At 43.1% G+C, this 19,202-nt stretch overlaps 1 protein-coding gene across 1 annotated transcript in view; it reads right to left on the bottom strand.

The window, feature by feature from the left end:
* Positions 1-19,202, bottom strand: part of kif6 (kinesin family member 6) — a 289,502-nt gene that overhangs the window by 34,932 nt on the left and 235,368 nt on the right. Inside the window, exons 20-21 of the mRNA XM_060932833.1 lie at positions 13,317-13,388; positions 4,933-5,048 (exon numbers count right to left, since the gene is read on the bottom strand). Of these exons, the coding sequence (XP_060788816.1) occupies positions 4,933-5,048; positions 13,317-13,388 (188 nt within the window). The remainder of the gene's footprint in view (positions 1-4,932; positions 5,049-13,316; positions 13,389-19,202) is intronic.

The raw sequence follows: 19,202 nt of genomic DNA on the forward strand, positions 1-19,202 counted from the left end.
TTTTTTTTTTTTTAATGTGCTACTGTCTCCAAGACCGTGTCTACCAATACAGAAAACATGGGTGCAGATGGAGAATATGCTTTTGGTTATCCAAGAGCAATATATTCTGGCTCGTGCCTCATATTAAAAACAACTGAAAACAGGAAGGAAAAAAAATTGTTGTAAATAATGATAATAAGAAGCCTTTGTCACATGTACACTTAAGCACAGCAAAATTCCTCCTCTGCATTTAACCCGTCTGAAGCAGTGAACACAAGTGAGCAATGAGTGCGCGCGCACACACCCAGAGCAGTGGGCAGCTGTGCTACAGCACCTGGGGAGCAGTTGAGGGTTAGGTGCCTTGCTCAAGGGCACTTCAGCCATGATACAGAGGGAGAGGAAAGTGCTGTTCATTCACTCAACTCCCTTCATGTTTTTCCTACCGGTCCCAGGAATCAAACCAGCAACCCTTTGGGCCCAAGGCTGCTTCTCTAACCTTCAGGCCATGGCTGCCCCCAACTTAGTAGGCGGAGTTTAAGATTTTATGGCATCTATGCTCATGCTTTCCTTTTGAAATGTTTACAGTCATATTGTGTGTAATTTAAGAGAATAAAATATACAGTGTCTTGCAAAAGTATTCATCCCCTTGGTGTTTTGTTGCATTACAAGATGGAATTAAAATGGATTTCTGGAGGGTTAGCACCATTTGATTTACACAACATGCCTACCACTTTAAAGGTGCAAATTGTTTTAGTGTGAGACAAACAAAAATTAAGATTAAAAATAAATAAATAATTCTGGAGTGTGCATAGGTATTCAACCCCTTTCGTATGAAACCCCTAAATAAGAGCTGGTCCAACCAATTCATTTCATAAGTCACATAATTAGTTGATTAAGATCCACCTGTGTGCAATCAGTGTCACATGATCGGTTACGTGATGTCTGTATAAATCAACCTGTTCTGGAAGGACCCTAACTTTGCAACACTATTCAGCAAGCAACATGAAAACCAAGGAGCCTCCAAACAGGTCAGAGACAAAGTTGTGGAGAAGTATAGATCAGGGTTGGGTTATAAAAAAAAAAATCCCAAACTTGGAATATCCCACAGAGCACCATTAAATCCATTATAGCAAAACAGAAAGAATATGGCACCACAACAAACCTGACAAGATAAGGCCCCGCCCACCAAAACTCACAGACCGGGCAAAGAGGGCATTAATCAGAGATGCAACAAAGACACCAAAGAGAACACTGAAGGAGCTGCAAAGATCCACAGCGGAGATGGGAGTATCTGTCCATAGGACCACTTTAAGCCATACACTCCACAGAGTGGGGCTTTATGGAAGAGTGGCCAGAAATAAGTCACTGCTTAAAAAAATGCGTTTGGAGTTTGCCCAACAGCATGTGGCAGACTTCCCAAAAACATGGAAGAAAATTCTCTGGTCCGATGAGACTAAAATTGATCTTTTTGGCCATCATGGGAAATGCCATGTGTGGCACAAACCCAACACCCTGAGAACACCATTCTGAAGCATGGTGGTGGCAGCATCATGCTGTGGGGATGTTTTTCATCTGCAGGGACAGGAAAGCTGGTCAGAACTGAAGGAAAGCTGGATGGCACTAAATACAGGGCAATTCTGGAGGAAAACTTGTTTGAGTCACTTAGAGGCTTGAGACTGGGACGAAGGTTCACATTCCAGCAGGACAATGACCCTAAACATACTGCTAAAGCTACACTGGAGTGGTTTAAAGGGAAACATTTAAATGTCTTGGAAGGGCCTAATCAAAGCCCAGACCTCAGTCCAATTGAGAATCTGTGGCATCACTTGAAGACTGCTGTACACCAACGCAACCCATCTAACTTGAAGGAGTTGGAGCAGTTCTGCCTTGAGGAATGGGCAAAAATCCCAGTGGCTAGATGTGCTAAGCTAATAGAGACATACCCCAAGAGACTTGCAGCTATAACTGCAGCAAAAGGCGGCTCTACAAAGTATTGACTTTGGGGGGTGAATAGCTATGCACACTCCAGATTTTTTTTTTCAGATGATTTTTTCCCCCCTATCTTAGTGTTTGTGCCACAATAAAACAACAATTTTCACCTTTAAAGTGGTAGGCATGTTGTGTAAATCTAATGGTGCTAACTCTCCAAAAATCCATTTTAATTCCAGCTTGTAATGTGACAAAACAGGACAAACACAAAGGGGGGTGAATACTTTTGTGAGACAATGTATATACAGATTTGTATGATTTGATCCAACCATCCTTGGGTGTGTCACACTGAATGATAGGTTTTTTTTGTTTTAACTTTTTTTAAGCAGGGAATCCTGCTCAGGAGCAGCCTGAGCAGCAACTCAAGTTACTGGGCAAGAGAAGATTGCAATCTTGAAGCATTTCAAAAAAACACATTTTCTGTGGAAGACTGGCTACAGTAAAGAAATCTCAACACTGCCAAATGCTGGAGTAACCTGTGCTTGATGGTAGACCTATCCAGAAAATCAGAGACTTTGTAAGAAATGCTTGGATTTCTTTCAAGAGGAAAAGGACAGCTAAAAAATGGTTTGAAAAACAATGTTGCCTTACCTCCTGACCAGCAAATCCAAATAGCACAAATGTTCAATTTGATGGTTCATATGCTATCATATTATTATTCTATTCAGGTTGATTTTGTGCCCTTTAGGCACTGCCTAAATGTATATATGTGTGTGAAATGTGTGAGATTATTTATAAAAAAAAAACCACACACACACACAGAGTGGTGCTTGAAAGTTTGTGAACCCTTTCGAATTTTCTATATTTCTGCATAAATATGACCTAAAACATCATCAGATTTTCACATAAGTAGATAAAGAAGAACCCAGTTAAACAAATGAGACAAAAATATTATACTTGGTCATTTATTTATTGAGGAAAATGATCCAATATTACACATCTGTGAGTGGCAAAAGTATGTGAACCTCTAGGATTAGCAGTTAATTTGAAGGTGAAATTAGAGTCAGGTGTTTTCAATCAATGGGATGACAATCAGGTGTGAGTGGGCACCCTGTTTTATTTAAAGAACAGGGATCTATCAAAGTCTGATCTTCACAACACATGTTTGTGGAAGTGTATCATGGCATGAACAAAGGAGATTTCTGAGGACCTCAGAAAAAGCATTGTTGATGCTCATCAGGCTGGAAAAGGTTACAAAACCATCTCTAAAGAGTTTGGACTCCACCAATCCACAGTCAGACAGATTGTGTACAAATGGAGGAAATTCAAGACCATTGTTACCCTCCCCAGGAGTGATCGAACAACAAAGATCACTCCAAGAACAAGGCATGTAATAGTCGGCGAGGTCACAAAGGACCCCAGGGTAACTTCTAAGCAACTGAAGGCCTCTCTCACATTGGCTAATGTTAATGTTCATGAGTCTACCATCAGGAGAGCACTGAACAACAATGGTGTGCATGGCAGGGTTGCAAGGAGAAAGCCACTGCTCTCCAAAAAGAACATTGCTGCTCGTCTGCAGTTTGATAAAGCTCACGTGGACAAGCCAGAAGGGCTATTGGAAAAATGTTTTGTGGACAGATGAGACCAAAATAGAACTTTTTGGTTTAAATGAGAAGTGTTATGTTTGGAGAAAGGAAAACACTGCACTCCAGCAGAAGAACCTTATCCCATCTGTGAAACATGGTGGTAGTATCATGGTTTGGGCCCGTTTTGCTGCATCCGGGCCAGGACGGCTTGCCATCATTGATGGAACAATGAATTCTGAATTATACCAGCGAATTCCAAAGAAAAATGTCAGGACATCTGTCCATGAACTGAATCTCAAGAGAAGGTGGGTCATGCAGCAAGACAACGACCCTAAACACACAAGTCGTTCTACCAAAGAATGGTTAAAGAAGAATAAAGTTCATGTTTCAGAATGGCCAAGTCAAAATCCTGACCTTAATCCAATCGAAATGTTGTGGAAGGACCTGAAGCGAGCAGTTCATGTGAGGAAACCCACCAACATCCCAGAGTTGAAGCTGTTCTGTACAGAGGAACGGGCTAAAATTCCTCCAAGCTGGTGTGCAGGACTGATCAACAGTTACCGGAAACGTTTAGTTCCAGTTATTGCTGCACAAGGGGGTCACACCAGATACTGAAAGCAAAGGTTCACATACTTTTGCCACTCACAGATATGTAATATTGGATCATTTTCCTCAATAAATAAATGACCAAGTATAATATTTTTGTCTCATTTGTTTAACTGGGTTCTCTTTATCTACTTTTAGGACTTGTGTAAAAATCTGATGTTTTAGGCCATATTTATGCAGAAATATAGAAAATTCTAAAGGGTTCACAAACTTTCAAGCACCACTCTGTGTGTGTGTGTGTGTGTAGGAAAGATTCAAGTATATTTATCAAAGCAGCAAGCCTAACATGTGCAAGTCCCTCGTGCAGCCAAGTTGGCCAACTCTACCCTACCCATTTCTCAAACGTCAAACCAGCTCAAGTTTACCATCCCATCAGACAGTGAACCTGGTATGCCCAAATGTAATAACCCAAGCTACTCCAGCATACCACCAAAGACAGCCCATCGAGCAGCACCCCCAATCCTCCATCACCTTCTGCCATTCATCATTCATTCAAGTGCTTTATCCTGACCAGGGATACAAACAGATGACCTGAAGGAAACCCCCACGGAGATGTGGAGAACACGCATAACTCCACACAGACAATAACCCAAGCTTAGGATAAAACCCAGGACCCTGGAGCTGTAAGGCAGCAGTGCTACCCACTGTGACACCCTGTCAAATCATACACGCGTTACATTTTATCTGAACATTTTTTCCCCATCTTTAGAAATGTTGCTACTTTGAGCTTTGTATTAGTATTCTCAGTGGCTATTGGGGCTGTTGCTAAACTGTAAACCTGTTATAAATATAAAATAGTCTTTGCAGTTTGGTCAGTGTGTGAATGAGATACCTGTTCTGGCGAGCAGCTCATCTCTGGCTTTGATGAAGGCCAATATATCTGCATCAACCTTTGGGTCCCCAGTCAGTGGGATAGGTCTTGAAGCAAGGTCAGCAGAGGACAAGTCTCTGAAAATTATACACGGAAGCCAATAAAATATATATTATTATACATACAGGACACTTTTTCGATGGAATAAAAACGTGTTCTATTCCTTTCCAGTGGGTTTACTGATGGCATGCAATTTTATCATATCACTTATCCTACGTGTATTACACCACTCTCCCCAGTGGAGAATGAGCAAACAATATTGCTACAAGATTGCACGTTGTCAAGACAACACAGTCACTACGTTTACATGCACATTCAAATCGAGCTACTGTCAGTAATCGAGCAAAGGGTCCCAGCAGGGGTGCCAGAGAAATCCAATCCTCCATGCACAGTGTTTAAATCGAGCTATTGTTATGAGGTGCATTGTGCACCCGAGCCACAGGTGGCGCTACACGCCCCATCGTGTTGGTACACTTCCGGTTGTCGTCATGAAGAAGAGCTATTCAAGAGTATAAACAAAGGGACTACAGGCGGAAATTAGCATGTGCTGCTATAACCTGGTACAGACATCTGTCCTTACCACAAGGATAATGTTTAATTTGTACACTGTCCCTTTTAAAAATAAAATAAACTCTAAACTCTAAGAAGAGTGTTTGTAGTTTGTATGTACGAACGGAAGTGTTCCTAATAAAGTGGGCGGCTAAGGTGAAGTGTCATGCCGACCGAGGCTGTTGTGCAGGGCTCGAAATTAACTTTTTTTTCTTTGTGTCCCCCAGTGGTCCCGAATTCTGTGTTGTATTGTCCTGAATGGAAGCAATAGTGTCCCCATTTTTTTCCTCTCTGAAATAACCAGTGGTTAATATTATCATATGAAGTTACTATTATATTTGTAACTATGCGATTTTGAACCCTTTATATCATTTTTACAATAAGTCACAAGACACAAGCGACACATGTCCTATACATCATCTACTTCAAAATTACAGTTATTGCATTTTCAGTTCATTAAACTTTGGCGATCTCACTGTATGAATAGATACCCGTTTATTTAAAGGGGCCAACTAGCTCATTCAGAAAATGTTTCAACTCCCTACATCTGCAGTACACTTTAGTTGAAAATAAGACCCCTTTTATGTTCATTTCATCTACTTATACCTTGAATATCTGTTGGCACTTATAAGGCCAACTTATAATTTTCACCATTACCATTATCCATAGCCCTGTGATGACCTGGCGACTTGTCCAGGGTGTACCCCGCCTTTCGCCCGTAGTCAGCTGGGATAGGCTCCAGCTTGCCTGCGACCCTGTAGAACAGGATAAAGCGGCTAGAAATAATGAGATAAGACCGTTATCCATTTTTATGAACTTTCCGTTATCCATTACCGTTATCCATTTTTATGAACTTTCCGTTACCCATTTTTATGAACTTTCCGTTATCCATTTTATGAACTTTCGGTGCCGAAACGTGGGTGCAAATGTTAGCAACATCAACATAGTGGCAGGTCCTAGCCTAGTTGTGCTACTGACTGACTAAACTTTCTGAACTAGAAAGACACCAAGAAAACTCACTTATTCTGTTGAACGGTATCTTCCGTCAATATCATCCACATCATTCCTGTTGTATTTTATAACGTGTCTAACAGTGTTCATTAAGTTCATTCAGTTGCTAGCGTTGCCTGCAGACCAGGCGATGACACTTTGGATCCTGAAGGTCCCGGAGACGTTATGTCTGGGCTTTCAGTTTCTTCCCCGCGGTCGGTCCGCTTCAACCACTTCAGCATTTTTGTTCTGGCAAGAGTCGGCGCAGCGTGTGCGGTAGCAATTCCATTCCAAGTCCATATAATGCGGACTCCGGCCGAAGATTCTAGAACAGAATGCGCTGCTCTGTAGCCTACGGATGCAGGTGCATCGAAAGTGTAGCTACTATGTATTTTTCGCTGTTAACGTTTTAAAATTAAAATTGACAAATTAGGTGAATGTCTACGTATGTGTTACGGCTTTGTAAATAATATTAATGTAGAACTTTTTTTCTAGATCTATTTTTTTCCATTGTCCCGGGATTGTCCCAGATATGATAATTTTGTGTCCCGATGACATTTTTTATGGTCCCCAGGACGTCGGGACACCGTTAGTTTCGAGCGCTGCTGTTGTGTTTCCCGCTTGTGGTCTCGTCACTTGTCACTTCCGGAAGGGGCAGTGCTGAAGTAAGTAGCTGGACTGCGTGGCTCGATAGGGTTTACATGCACTGAGTAGCTCAGCAGAAATCGCATAATCTAGGTCGTGTAGCTCGATTGCGAGAAATCAAGTTCGATTCAATTTCAGCCTAGCAAAGGTGTTTACATGCCATTTAGAACTTCAATTTCAGACGAGCTACGGCAGAAATTCGATTTTCTCTATGTGCATGTAAACGCACTGACTGTCACATGTCAGAGCTCATGCAAAGAACTAATGACAAAACTTTTCTGTTGCGCACAATCATTTCTTTGTCAGCCAGGAGAGAGAGAAGATGGGATTAATTCGGTGCTCGGTTTAAGCACTAAGTAAATAAACTGAAAACTGAAACCAAAAGACACGAACACCCGAAAGGCTACCAAAACTTCATTATATATCCTTCATGCATATTTACAAGAGAAAAAAAATATACCAACGGACATCGAAAAGCTGGAAAAGAGACAAGTCAGAGATCTAAAACTTCCATGCAAGCAAGTGACTGACAATTTGTAAACAAACATGGCTGTGAGGTTTGCTTCATTTAATATGGAAAATTTTGAGAGAATTTTGGCTGCCAGGTCACTCTGTTGCCGTGTAGCTGTCGATGCTGATTTGAAAAGTAACTAAGTAAATTACACGGGGAAAATAATAATAATAATAATATTTGGCTTGACTGCGCTAGCATCGGCCTTCACTAACGCTACACCAGCTGGAAGGTAACTGGACTGCCACGCTAACAGCACCAAGTCGCGGGTAAGCTGCCGTTGGCCTTTGAGAATGCTGATATGAAGAGTGTGTGTATGCATAATAATTATATCTGATATACCATGAAAAAAATCCAGCCAATATTATTTAAATATTATCCATACAGGACACTTTTTTCGATGGAATAAAAACGTTCTATTCCCTTCTAGCGGGTTTCATTCATTTGGTTTGACAGCACGCAATATTGTTAGCGTATCGCTTATCCTATGTGTATTACGTCACTCTGCCCAATGGAGAATGAGCGTCGAATATGGTTTACGATATTGCATGGTTGTCAAGACAACATGACATCACATAGAGATGTAAAACTTCCACACTAGCGAGCGACTGTGACAATTTGTAAACAAACATGGCCACCAGGTTTGCTTCATTAAATATGGAAGGTTTTGAGAGAATTTTGAAAGAGAAAGACGCATTGAACACCTGAAAGGAATGTGTATGTATTATTATAATAATCTCATCTCATTATCTCTAGCCGCTTTATCCTTCTACATGGTCACAGGCAAGCTGGAGCCTATCCCAGCTGACTACGGGCGAAAGGCAGGGTACACCCTGGACAAGTCACCAGGTCATCACATGGCTGACACATAGGCTACATCCACACGACAACGGCAATGAGATTTTTTTTTTAAAATATCACATCCACATGAGCAACGGATCAGTAAAATTTCAGGTACATATGACAACACAACGCTTGCTGAAAACGATGCAATACACATGCCACACCACTACGTGCGCTGTAAGACGGTCCCATTAGAGACACCAGAACAATAGAAGTAGACGCATGCGCATAAACCCCTTCTGTAGCATTAGCCACATACAGTTTTGATTATTAATCAGCAGCGTAAAACGAAAGACGCAGAAAAAGGAATGAATGGGGGTAGATGGAAGCCAGTACGCCAACATTCTGATATCCTCCAGAATTCTTTAATGGTCCAGAATAAATTGAATGCTACACGTTGATGGATTACTTTGTTCTTCTACGCCCTTTTTGAGGAACGTATTGTCGGACTTAAACCAACATCTGAAGAGGTGAGATCACTCCTTTTTTTTTTTCCTATGTTTGCTGGCAGGATTGTTTTTGTTTTTGGAAAGCGCATGGGCGGTGCGCGGTTTGGTACTGCTTCCGCAGTGTTTGGACTAAAGACTCTGCCCTAAGGGCTATTCTCTCACTCACTCTCTCTCACTTTGCACCATTACACAATAAATATTCACAGCGAAAATATTTTGTAAGCGCATTTCATGAATCAAGTTATAGGATTTGTTGACAACTCGCATCGAGTTCGTTACACTTCTACCCGGCGTGAAGCACTGACAGTCATGTGGTTGTGACGTCATCGTAAACAAATCCGTTCTACTCATCCAGACGACTTCGCAACGGCGCCGTTGCCAGATTTTTTCACTCTGGAACCCGTTCTCAAAAGATTTCGTTTTGGGGCACCCAAAACGCCGGTGCCGTGTGGACGCCAAGCCGAAACGATAAACAATTTTATCAGATTCACCTGAATCCGTTGCCGTGTGGACAGGGCCATAGACACAGACAACCATTCACACTCAGATTCACACCTACGGTCAATTTAGAGTCACCAGTTAACCTAACCTGCATGTCTTTGGCTGGCTTTTTTCCGTGGTATATCAGATGACGTGGTATATCAGATAACGAATGACTCGTTCAGTATCATGCTAGCTGAATGGAATATATCCGGTATACCACTCAACGCCAGCCAATATTATTTAAATATATGCTTTACTGTGGCAGCACGGTGGTGTAGTGGTTAGCACTGTCGCCTCACAACAAGAAGCTTCTAGGTTCGAGCCCAGTGGCCGACGGGGGCCTTTCTGTGTGGAGTTTACATGTTCTCCCCATGTCTGCATGGGTTTCCTCCAGGTGCTCCGTTTTCCCCCCACAGTCCAAAGACACGCAGGTTGGGTTAATTGGTGGCTCTAAATTGACTGTTGGTGTGAATGGTTGTTTGTCTCTATGTGTCAGCCCTGCAATGATCTGGCAACTTGTCCAGGGTGTACCCTGCCTCTCGTCCATAGTCAGCTGGGATAGGCTCCAGCTTGCCTGTGACCCTGCACAGGATAAGCGGTTACAGATGATGGACGGATGCCTTACTGTAAATAACAAATATTGTATATAGAAATGCACAGCCTCTTGACTTCACCAATCCCCTCACTTCCTTAGAAAATCTGTAGGTGGTGCATGTATGGAAGAAGTACCATTATGTATTTGGGCCCTCTCCATCACCTTTTGGTGAACTTGTTTACAGGGAATTGCACTGAAAACGTCTCAGAAGTTCTCTTTTAATCATTCCTAAAGCTTTCATAGATATTGGAGTTGCATTGCTAATTGTATCTGTTTAGAACTTTCTATGTGTTAACACAGTTACCACAGAGAGCATTCAGAGGGCATTATGGGTGATTTTGTTTGATCAGGTTTTACTATTCCCTCTAGAATTAATAATAATACATTTTATTTAAAGGCGCCTTTCTAGCACCCAAGGACACCGTACAAAAATGAAAGACAAACCATAAAATACACATTAAAATTACAAAAAGAAAAAAACATTAAAACAAGTTACAATTCAAAATTAAAAATTTGTCAGTGCAGTGATTTAAAGTTGAAAAGCAAGTTTGAACAGGTGTGTTTTGAGTGAGGATTTGAAATGTGGAAGGGAGTTGATATTTCTAAGTTCAGGAGGTAATGCATTCCAAACCTGGGGAGCAGAGCGGCTGAAAGCTCTGGTCCCCATGGTGGTGAGACGGGTGGAGGGGACAGTCAAGTGGATGGAAGAAGATCTGAGGGAACGAGAGGGAGTGGTAACATGGAGGAGATCGGACAGATATGGGGGAGCGAGGTTGTGGATGGCCTTGAAAGTTAACAGAAGGATTTTGAATTCAATTCGAAACTTGACTGGGAGCCAGTGGAGCTGCTGCAGAATGGGTGTGATATGGTGAATGGAGGGGGTTCTGGTGATGGTGTGGGCAGCTGAATTCTGGACCAATTGGATCTTATGGACAGATTTGTGAGGGAGACCAGAGAGGAGGGAGTTGCAGTAATCCAGACGAGAAGTGACGAGGCTGTGGACAAGAATAGCAGTGGCATGGGGAGTAAGTGAGGGGCGGAGATGGTTGATTGCGTAAATGGAAATACGCAGACCAGGTAATGTTATTGATGTGGGATTGGAAGGAAAGAGTGCTGTCGAGGATGACACCCAGACTCTTAACCTGTGGGGAGGGGGAGATGGAGCAATTGTCAATATAAAGAGAGAAACTGTCAATTTTGGATAGTGACGATTTGGTGCCAATGAGGAGAACCTCAGTTTTATCACTGTTTGTTTAGTTTGAGGAAGTTGGAGGAGAACCAGGTTTTTATTTCTGCTAGGCAGTCAGTAAGGGAGGAGGATGGGAGGTTGGAAGTGGGTTTACTGGAGAGGTAGAGCTGGGTGTCATCCGCATAGCAGTGGAAACTGATGTTATATTTGCAGAAGATGCTGCCAAGGGGAAGGAGATAAATGATGAAAAGGAGGGGCCCCAGGACAGAGCCCTGGGGCACACCTAAAGTGACAGGGGAAGGGTGGGATGTGAAAGATTTAAGCTGAATGAACTGAGTGCGGCAGGAGAGATAAGATTTAAACCAGTCAAGGCAGGTGTGAGTGATACCAATGGATGCTGATCTATTGAGGAGGGTGAAGTGACAAATGGTATTGAAGGCTGCACTCAGGTCAAGGAGGATGAGGATGGTGAGTAAACCAGAATCAGCTGCCATGAGGAGATCGTTGGTGATTTTGATTAGAGCTGTTTCTGTGCTATGGAGGGGACGGAAACCAGACTGGAACTGTTCATACAGGATGTTGTGAGACAGATGGAAGTGGAGTTGATTAGCTACTGTTTTTTCAAGAATTTTGGAAATGAAGGGTAGATTAGAGATAGGGCGTAGGTTATTGAAGTTGGTAGGATCTGCACTGTGTTTTTTCAATATTGGCATTATTGCAGCAGTCTTAAAGGATGTAGGAACAGTTCCAGTGGAAAGAGAGGAATGGATAATGGCAGAGATGAGAGGGACCAGAGAAGGAAGGCAGGCTTTAACAAGAACAGTGGGGAGGGGGTCCAGCTGACATGTGGATGGCTTAGACTTACGGATGAGATCTGAGATTTCTGAGGCGGTGGGAAGCTGGAAGGAGAAGGAGTGAGAGGGTGGAGGAAGTTCAGGTAAACTGATGGGGGTGGATTGTGAACTGAGATGCTGGTGAATTGTTTGGATTTTTTCAGCAAAGAATGACATGAGGGAGTTACAGAAAGCAGGTGAGTACAGGTGAGGTGGTAGGGAGTCTGGGGGTTGGCTGAAGTTCTTGAGCAGTGAAAACAGTGATTTGGTGTTATCTTCATTAGAACAGATTATACCAGAGAAATAGTTGGATTTGGCTTGAGCAATACAGTCCTTGTAATGAAGTACAACAATCATGTACATGTCTTTATGAACAGATAGTCCAGTTTTCTTGTAAAGTCGCTCAAGTTGTCGGCCTTTGGCTTTCATGAGCCGAAGTTCCGGTGTAAACCAGGGAGCAGAACGGGAGAAGGAAACAGACCTGGTTTTTAGTGGAGCAAGGGAATTAAGGATGGTGTGAAGGCCAGTGTTGTACTGTGAGACCAGCTCTTCCGGGGTGGTTAAATTGTGAATGTCCAAGAGGGAGTCAATGCTAGAGGAGAGAGAATTCAAGTTAATATCCTTTATATTACGGAAAGAAATAAAATGAGGGAGCTTAGTAGTGGAGAGAGAGAGTTTGGTATTAAATGAGAGGAGGAAGTGGTCAGTTATAGGGAATTCATCTGCTGTACAGTCAAGGGGGGAGATACCAGAGCAACAAATTAAGTCCAAGATGTGACCTTTGGAGTGAGTGGGAATATTGGTGTGCTGTTGAAAACCGAAACTCTCAAGGCAGGATGAAAAGTCTCTGGTAAGAGTGTTGTTGATATTGTCCATGTGGATGTTGAAATCTCCCAACAGAATAATGTTTGGTGAGAGAGTATTGAGGTGTGTCAGCAGAGCAGCAAAATCATTTAAAAAGTTTTTGTTTGGTTTGGGGGGCGGTAGACAGTTGCAATGATGGTGGGAGTAGATCCAGACAGTTGACATAGCAGGTAGAGACACTGGCGAGACTTTCCATTTATTGCCATTTGTATAACTTGGACATACTTGCTCTTACCAAAGCAATATTCCACATTCTTCACTGTAATCTTGGCAGCAAAATAATCTCATGCTGCTCAGGAACAGACTAACAATAGTAAAAACTGTGCCCTCTTGTCATGGAATGGCATTTGGAAATGTTCTAAAATGTCTTGGTTGCAATCTCATGTTTGTTTACCTCAGCTCTCTTGTAGGCGGAGTAGGCTGGTGTGCTCGGTCTTGGTTATTGATGTGGTGATCAAGCAGTGAACTAGAATTTCGAAACAAATGTACAATTAGCTTTAGCAGAAAGTTTTTCTTGACCAGAATTTGTACTGGCACAAAACCTGTTTAAAATCCAAATAGTAAACTCATCAACTCACAAGAGAACACTTCCTATATGAGCTGACTGACCCAAAGTGGTGGTCTATAAATGTCAAGTCTATAAATATATTAGAGTCAAATTAAATACTGAAAGTACAAACTGTTGACATCCTGATTGGGTGAACAGTGTAGGAATTGCAGCAATGTGGCCTCACTTTTCTTTTTTTAAACAAGTCCAAAAGTAACTGGACAATAGGCTGCTCAATTGTTCCATGGTCAGGTGCGTGTTATTGCCTCATTATCTATACCAGCGGTTCCCAAAGTGGGGGTCGCGACCCCTTTGGGGGTCGCGGAGGGACTCCAGGGGGGTTGCGGAGAGACGGGACTGTTTGCATAACACAGAAAAAAAAATGGGCATTGGAATGTTTTGAATGGCGTCGGAATGTTGGTAATGCATCAGCCGGCAGAGAGTCATTAAATCAGTCTATAGAACCCAATCACCCCCTTTCACTCCATAATCGCTCCCCGCCCTCCAATCTGTTGGATTGCTCTGATATTGTTGTTGTTATTAGCAAACCCTCCTCCTGTGAATACAAACTGTATAAAACAGGTCCCTATTTTGAGATTCAGAACAAAACATCGGACGGCGACTTTATGACAACATGGACAAGTTTCTACGCGTGCTTCCTACAAAACGCAAGGCTGCTTCCTACAAACGCAAGGAAGTGCAGTGGGCTACAAGCATTCATAAAGCGTGTGTCCCCCAATGTGCAGTGGACCCACTGTATGATTCACCGAGAAGCGTTGGCATCGAAGCAGCTGAGTCCCGAACTGAACAAGGTGATGACGGATGTAATCGCCACTGTCAATTATATCAAAACGCGCCCTGTTAAAGCTCGACTCTTTGCTGCTCTCTGTGAAGAAATGGGCTCCAAACACACGGCAGTTCTGTTTCACAGCGAAGCGCGATGGCTGTCACGTGGGAAGGTATTGAACAGGGTGTTTGAGCTGCGAGAGGAGATACGGATTTTCCTCGAGGAGGAGAATCATGCACTGGCACTCTGTTACAACGACGAACGGTTCCTGATGACAGTTGCCTACCTCAGTGACATTTTCCAAAAACTGAACGAACTGAATCTGCAAATGCAAGGACCCAACACCCATCTCCCTCAGCTTGTCGCTAAAATGCAGTCATTTACAAGGAAATTGGAACTGTGGGGAAAGATGATTGAGGAGGGAACAACAGATTGCTTTCAGAACTTGCATTCATTTCTCCATAACACCAACAGTCACAACACAATCATGCCATGCATTCGTTCACACATTTTTGCCCTCCAACATTTTCAGAGGTACTTTCCTGTTATGGATTTGGCACACTATGAATGGATCACAGACCCCTTCAATACAAGGTCACCTGCTCATCTCAGTGTTACTGAACAGGAACAGTTCATTGATGTGACCTCAGACATAGGATACAAACAGCAGTTTAGGGCCAAGTCACTGTCTGCCTTTTGGATTGGGGTGGAAAAAGACTACCCACTGTTGGGTGGAAAGGCTGTGGCCATACTCCTCCCTTTTGCCACATCCTACCTCTGTGAGGTGGGCTTTTCTGCAGTGGCCTCCATCAAGACCAAATACAGGGCAAAGTTGAACATTGAAAACGAACTAAGGGTGGCGATCTCACAGTTATCACCAAGATTTGAAAAACTCTGTACTGAAAAGCAAGCACACACAAGTCACTGAAAAAATATTCTGATGTTCTGTGTAATGTTCTGTTTTATTATGATGTGCAATGCTCTTTTGTGGATAATGCTCTTCTGTGAATAAAAAATAGCAACTTTAATATCCGTCTGATTATTATTATTATTATTATTATTATTATGGTTATTATTACTACACTACACACTGCATAATGGGTGGTGGTGGTGGTGGTGGGGGGGGGGGTCGATGTCAGCGGGTCCCAAAAATATTCTGAAGTCCAAAAGGGGGTCCCCAGCCAAAAAGTTTGGGAACCACTGATCTATACTATTAAATGAAGGTTGTCCGTCTGTCTGTTCACCTATGCAAAGTGACACAGCTGGACGCACATAATAATAATAATAATATAATAATGTTAAATTTATATAGTGCCTTTCTCATACGCAAGATTGCGTTACAATTATAAAGGGGGAGTCCACCAAAAGAAGGTCAGGATGCCATTCCAATGGTGCAGCAGCCACAGTCCCACCAAAAGGAGCCAGAAAACAAGTCCCACATCGCCTGCACAGCTGCCGCAATGCAACCGGGCAACACCACCCAGAACACCGTGCCATGGATCCACAAAGTGAGCACAGAAGCACCGCCACGCAGAGCGCTGGTATGTCCCAAACTGTCTGCACAGCCGCCATAACGCCACTGAGCAACATTGCTCTGAACACCGCACCAAGCACAAAAGCACCGCTACACAGAGCACTGGACAACCCCGATGTTAAAATGAGCAACGAGCTCACTGCAGTCCATAGCAAGGAGCACAGACATCACCCACGGCGAATCAAGGCCTGAAGGGAACCAACACTCACTCAAAACTAGGTCCGGCGGACAAAACACAAACAAAAACAAGAAACAAACCTCAAACTACACAAACACAAAAAAGAAAAACAAAAGGGAAAATAAAATAAATAAAGCTCCGGTGAGAAGCGGCAACCAGAATGCGCATGGCGTACTCTCAACTGGAAATGGAGAAGAAAAGAAAATGGATTGGTGACACCTCAGAGGAGCCCAAGACAACATTTTTGATTTTCCAAAATATGGGATTAGTACTAGTCCAACACACTATTCATTTCCCATAGGCTACATGCTCATGCTAACATACTGCGCGCAGCCTCGGCAGGGAATCCCCTCCCCCACTCGCCTGAGAATTTCGATTATACGGACCTCACAATCCGCGCTCCTCGCTGGAGACTTCTGCTACGGCAGAGTCTACATCACTGAGGAGACGTGGATTTAGCCCCTGTGAAGTGCACCATTCAGAACTGAAATCAGGTTCACGGGCAATAACTACTAGTTTCACTGACAAGTAAGGATCTAAGTCTAGTGTTGATTTCAAATGTTAAGTTTACATTTGGAATCTGTTGCTGTGACCCATTGGTGGCATCATGGTGTAGTGGTTAGCAATGTCGCCTCACAGCAATAAATTTCCGGGTTTGAATCTTGAGGGCCTTTGCACATTCCACCTGTGTCTGCGTAGGTTTCTGCTGAGTGCTCCAGTTTCCTTCAACAGTTTAAAGACATGCAGGTTCGGTACAATAAGGCCATTGTAATTGGCGCAAGCTGTAGTGGATTCCCAGCCATAATGTGTGTATGTACATATATATCTCGCTATGGCAAAGCTAAATAAATAAAAACAATAACTCTCAATATGAAGTCATGGTTGCTAAAGAAGGCAACTGGACTTGCTTGAAATTCTTGAAGACATTTCACCTCTCATCCGAAAGGCTTCTTCAGTTCTGTATGACTAGTGGGGAGTTCCAAATTCTGGAAGTCCTCTCATACTCCTGCCCCAGTTGAAGGGTTCTCACCCTGAAGTGTGTGGAAATATGTCTGTGGAACTCCCCACTAGTCAGACAGAACTGAAGAAGCCTTTCGGATGAGAGGTGAAATGTCTTCAATAATTTCAAGCAAGTCCAGTTGCCTTCTTTAGCAACCGCGGTTTACTATAACCTGGATGACTGAGAATCTTCACAGACATATCAATATGAAGTCCAAAGAGCTGCCAGTGAATCTTTAGGCTAAAAAAAAAAAAAAATCAACAAACCGATCAGAGAGATAGCAAAAACATTAGGTGTGGGTAAATCAACTATTTGGTACATTCTCTTTTGATGAGCTCAGGAACACCAAAAGGCCTGGAAGACCATGGAAAACCACGGTAGTAGATGACAGAAGTATTCTTTCCTTGTTGGTCAGATCAGGAACACCTTCCAAGAGGCAAGTGCTTCTGTGTCAAAGTCAGCAAATCAAGAGAAGACTTCACCAGAGTAAATCCAGAATGTTTACTACAAGATGCAAACCACTGGTCAGTCTCAAAAACAGGAACATCAGATTAGAGTTTACTTTAAAAAAAAACCCCATTAAATTCAAAAAAGAAGCCAGTTCAGTTCTGGAACATCATCCTGTGTACAGACCAGACAAAGCTCAACTTGGGAAGAGAAGAATATGGAGAAAATAAGGACATGCTCATGATCAGAAGCATACCACCTCATCTTATGGTATGGGTATGCATGGCTGCCAGTGGAATTGGTTCTCTTGTACAGTGGGGCAAAAAAGTATTTAGTCAGTCACCAATTGTGCAAGTTCTCCCACTTAAAAAGATGAGAGAGGCCTGTAATTTTCATCATAGGTATACCTCAACTATGACAGACAAAATGAGAAAAAAAAAATCCAGAAAATCACATTGTCTGATTTTTAAAGAATTTATTTGCAAATTATGGTGGAAAATAAGGGCGGCACGGTGGTGTAGTGGTTAGCGCTGTCGCCTCACAGCAAGAAGGTCCTGGGTTCGAACCCCGGGGCTGGCGAGGGCCTTTCTGTGCGGAGTTTGCATGTTCTCCCCGTGTCCACGTGGGTTTCCTCCGGGTGCTCCGGTTTCCCCCACAGTCCAAATACATGCAGGTTAGGTTAACTGGTGACTCTAAATTGACTGTAGGTGTGAATGTGAGTGTGAATGGTTGTCTGTGTCTATGTGTCAGCCCTGTGATGACCTGGCGACTTGTCCAGGGTGTACCCCGCCTTTCGCCCATAGTCAGCTGGGATAGGCTCCAGCTTGCCTGCGACCCTGTAGAAGGATAAAGCGGCTAGAGATAATGAGATGAGATGAGATGGTGGAAAATAAGTATTTGGTCAATAACAAAAGTTCATCTCAATACTTTGTTATATACCCTTTGTTGGCAATGACAGAGGTCAAACGTTTTCTGTAAGTCTTCACAAGGTTTTCACACACTGTTGCTGGTATTTTGGCCCATTCCTCCATGCAGATCCCTAGAGCAGTGATGTTTTGGGGCTGTCGCTGGGCAACACGGACTTTCAACTCCCTCCAAAGATTTTCAATGGAGTTGAGATCTGGAGACTGGCTAGGCCACTCCAGGACCTTGAAATGCTTCTTATGAAGCCACTCCTTCGTTGCCCGGGTGGTGTGTTTGGGATCATTGTCATGCTGAAAGACCCAGCCATGTTTCATCTTCAATGCCCTTGCTGATGGAAGGAGGTTTTCACTCAAAATCTCACGATACATGGCCCCATTCATTCTTTCCTTTACATGGATCAGTCGTCCTGGTCCCTTTGCAGAAAAACAGCCCCAAAGCATGATGTTTCCACCCCCATGCTTCACAGTAGGTATGGTGTTCTTTGGATGCAACTCAGCATTCTTTCTCCTCCAAACACAAGTTGAGTTTTTACCAAAAAGTTCTATTTTGGTTTCATCTGACTATATGACATTCTCCCAATCCTCTTCTGGATCATTCAAATGCTCTCTAGCAAACTTCAGACGGGCCTGGACATGTACTGGCTTAAGCAGGGGGACACGTCTGGCACTGCAGGATTTGAGTCCCTGGCGGTGTAGTGTGTTACTGATGGCAGCCTTTGTTACTTTGGTCCCAGCTCTCTGCAGGTCATTCACTAGGTCCCCCCGTGTGGTTCTGGGATTTTTGCTCACCGTTCTTGTGATCATTTTGACCCCACGGGGTGAGATCTTGCGTGGAGCCCCAGATCGAGGGAGATTATCAGTGGT

The sequence above is a fragment of the Neoarius graeffei genome, chromosome 11 (genome assembly GCF_027579695.1).
Source record: "Neoarius graeffei isolate fNeoGra1 chromosome 11, fNeoGra1.pri, whole genome shotgun sequence".
NCBI classification, from domain to species: domain Eukaryota; kingdom Metazoa; phylum Chordata; class Actinopteri; order Siluriformes; family Ariidae; genus Neoarius; species Neoarius graeffei.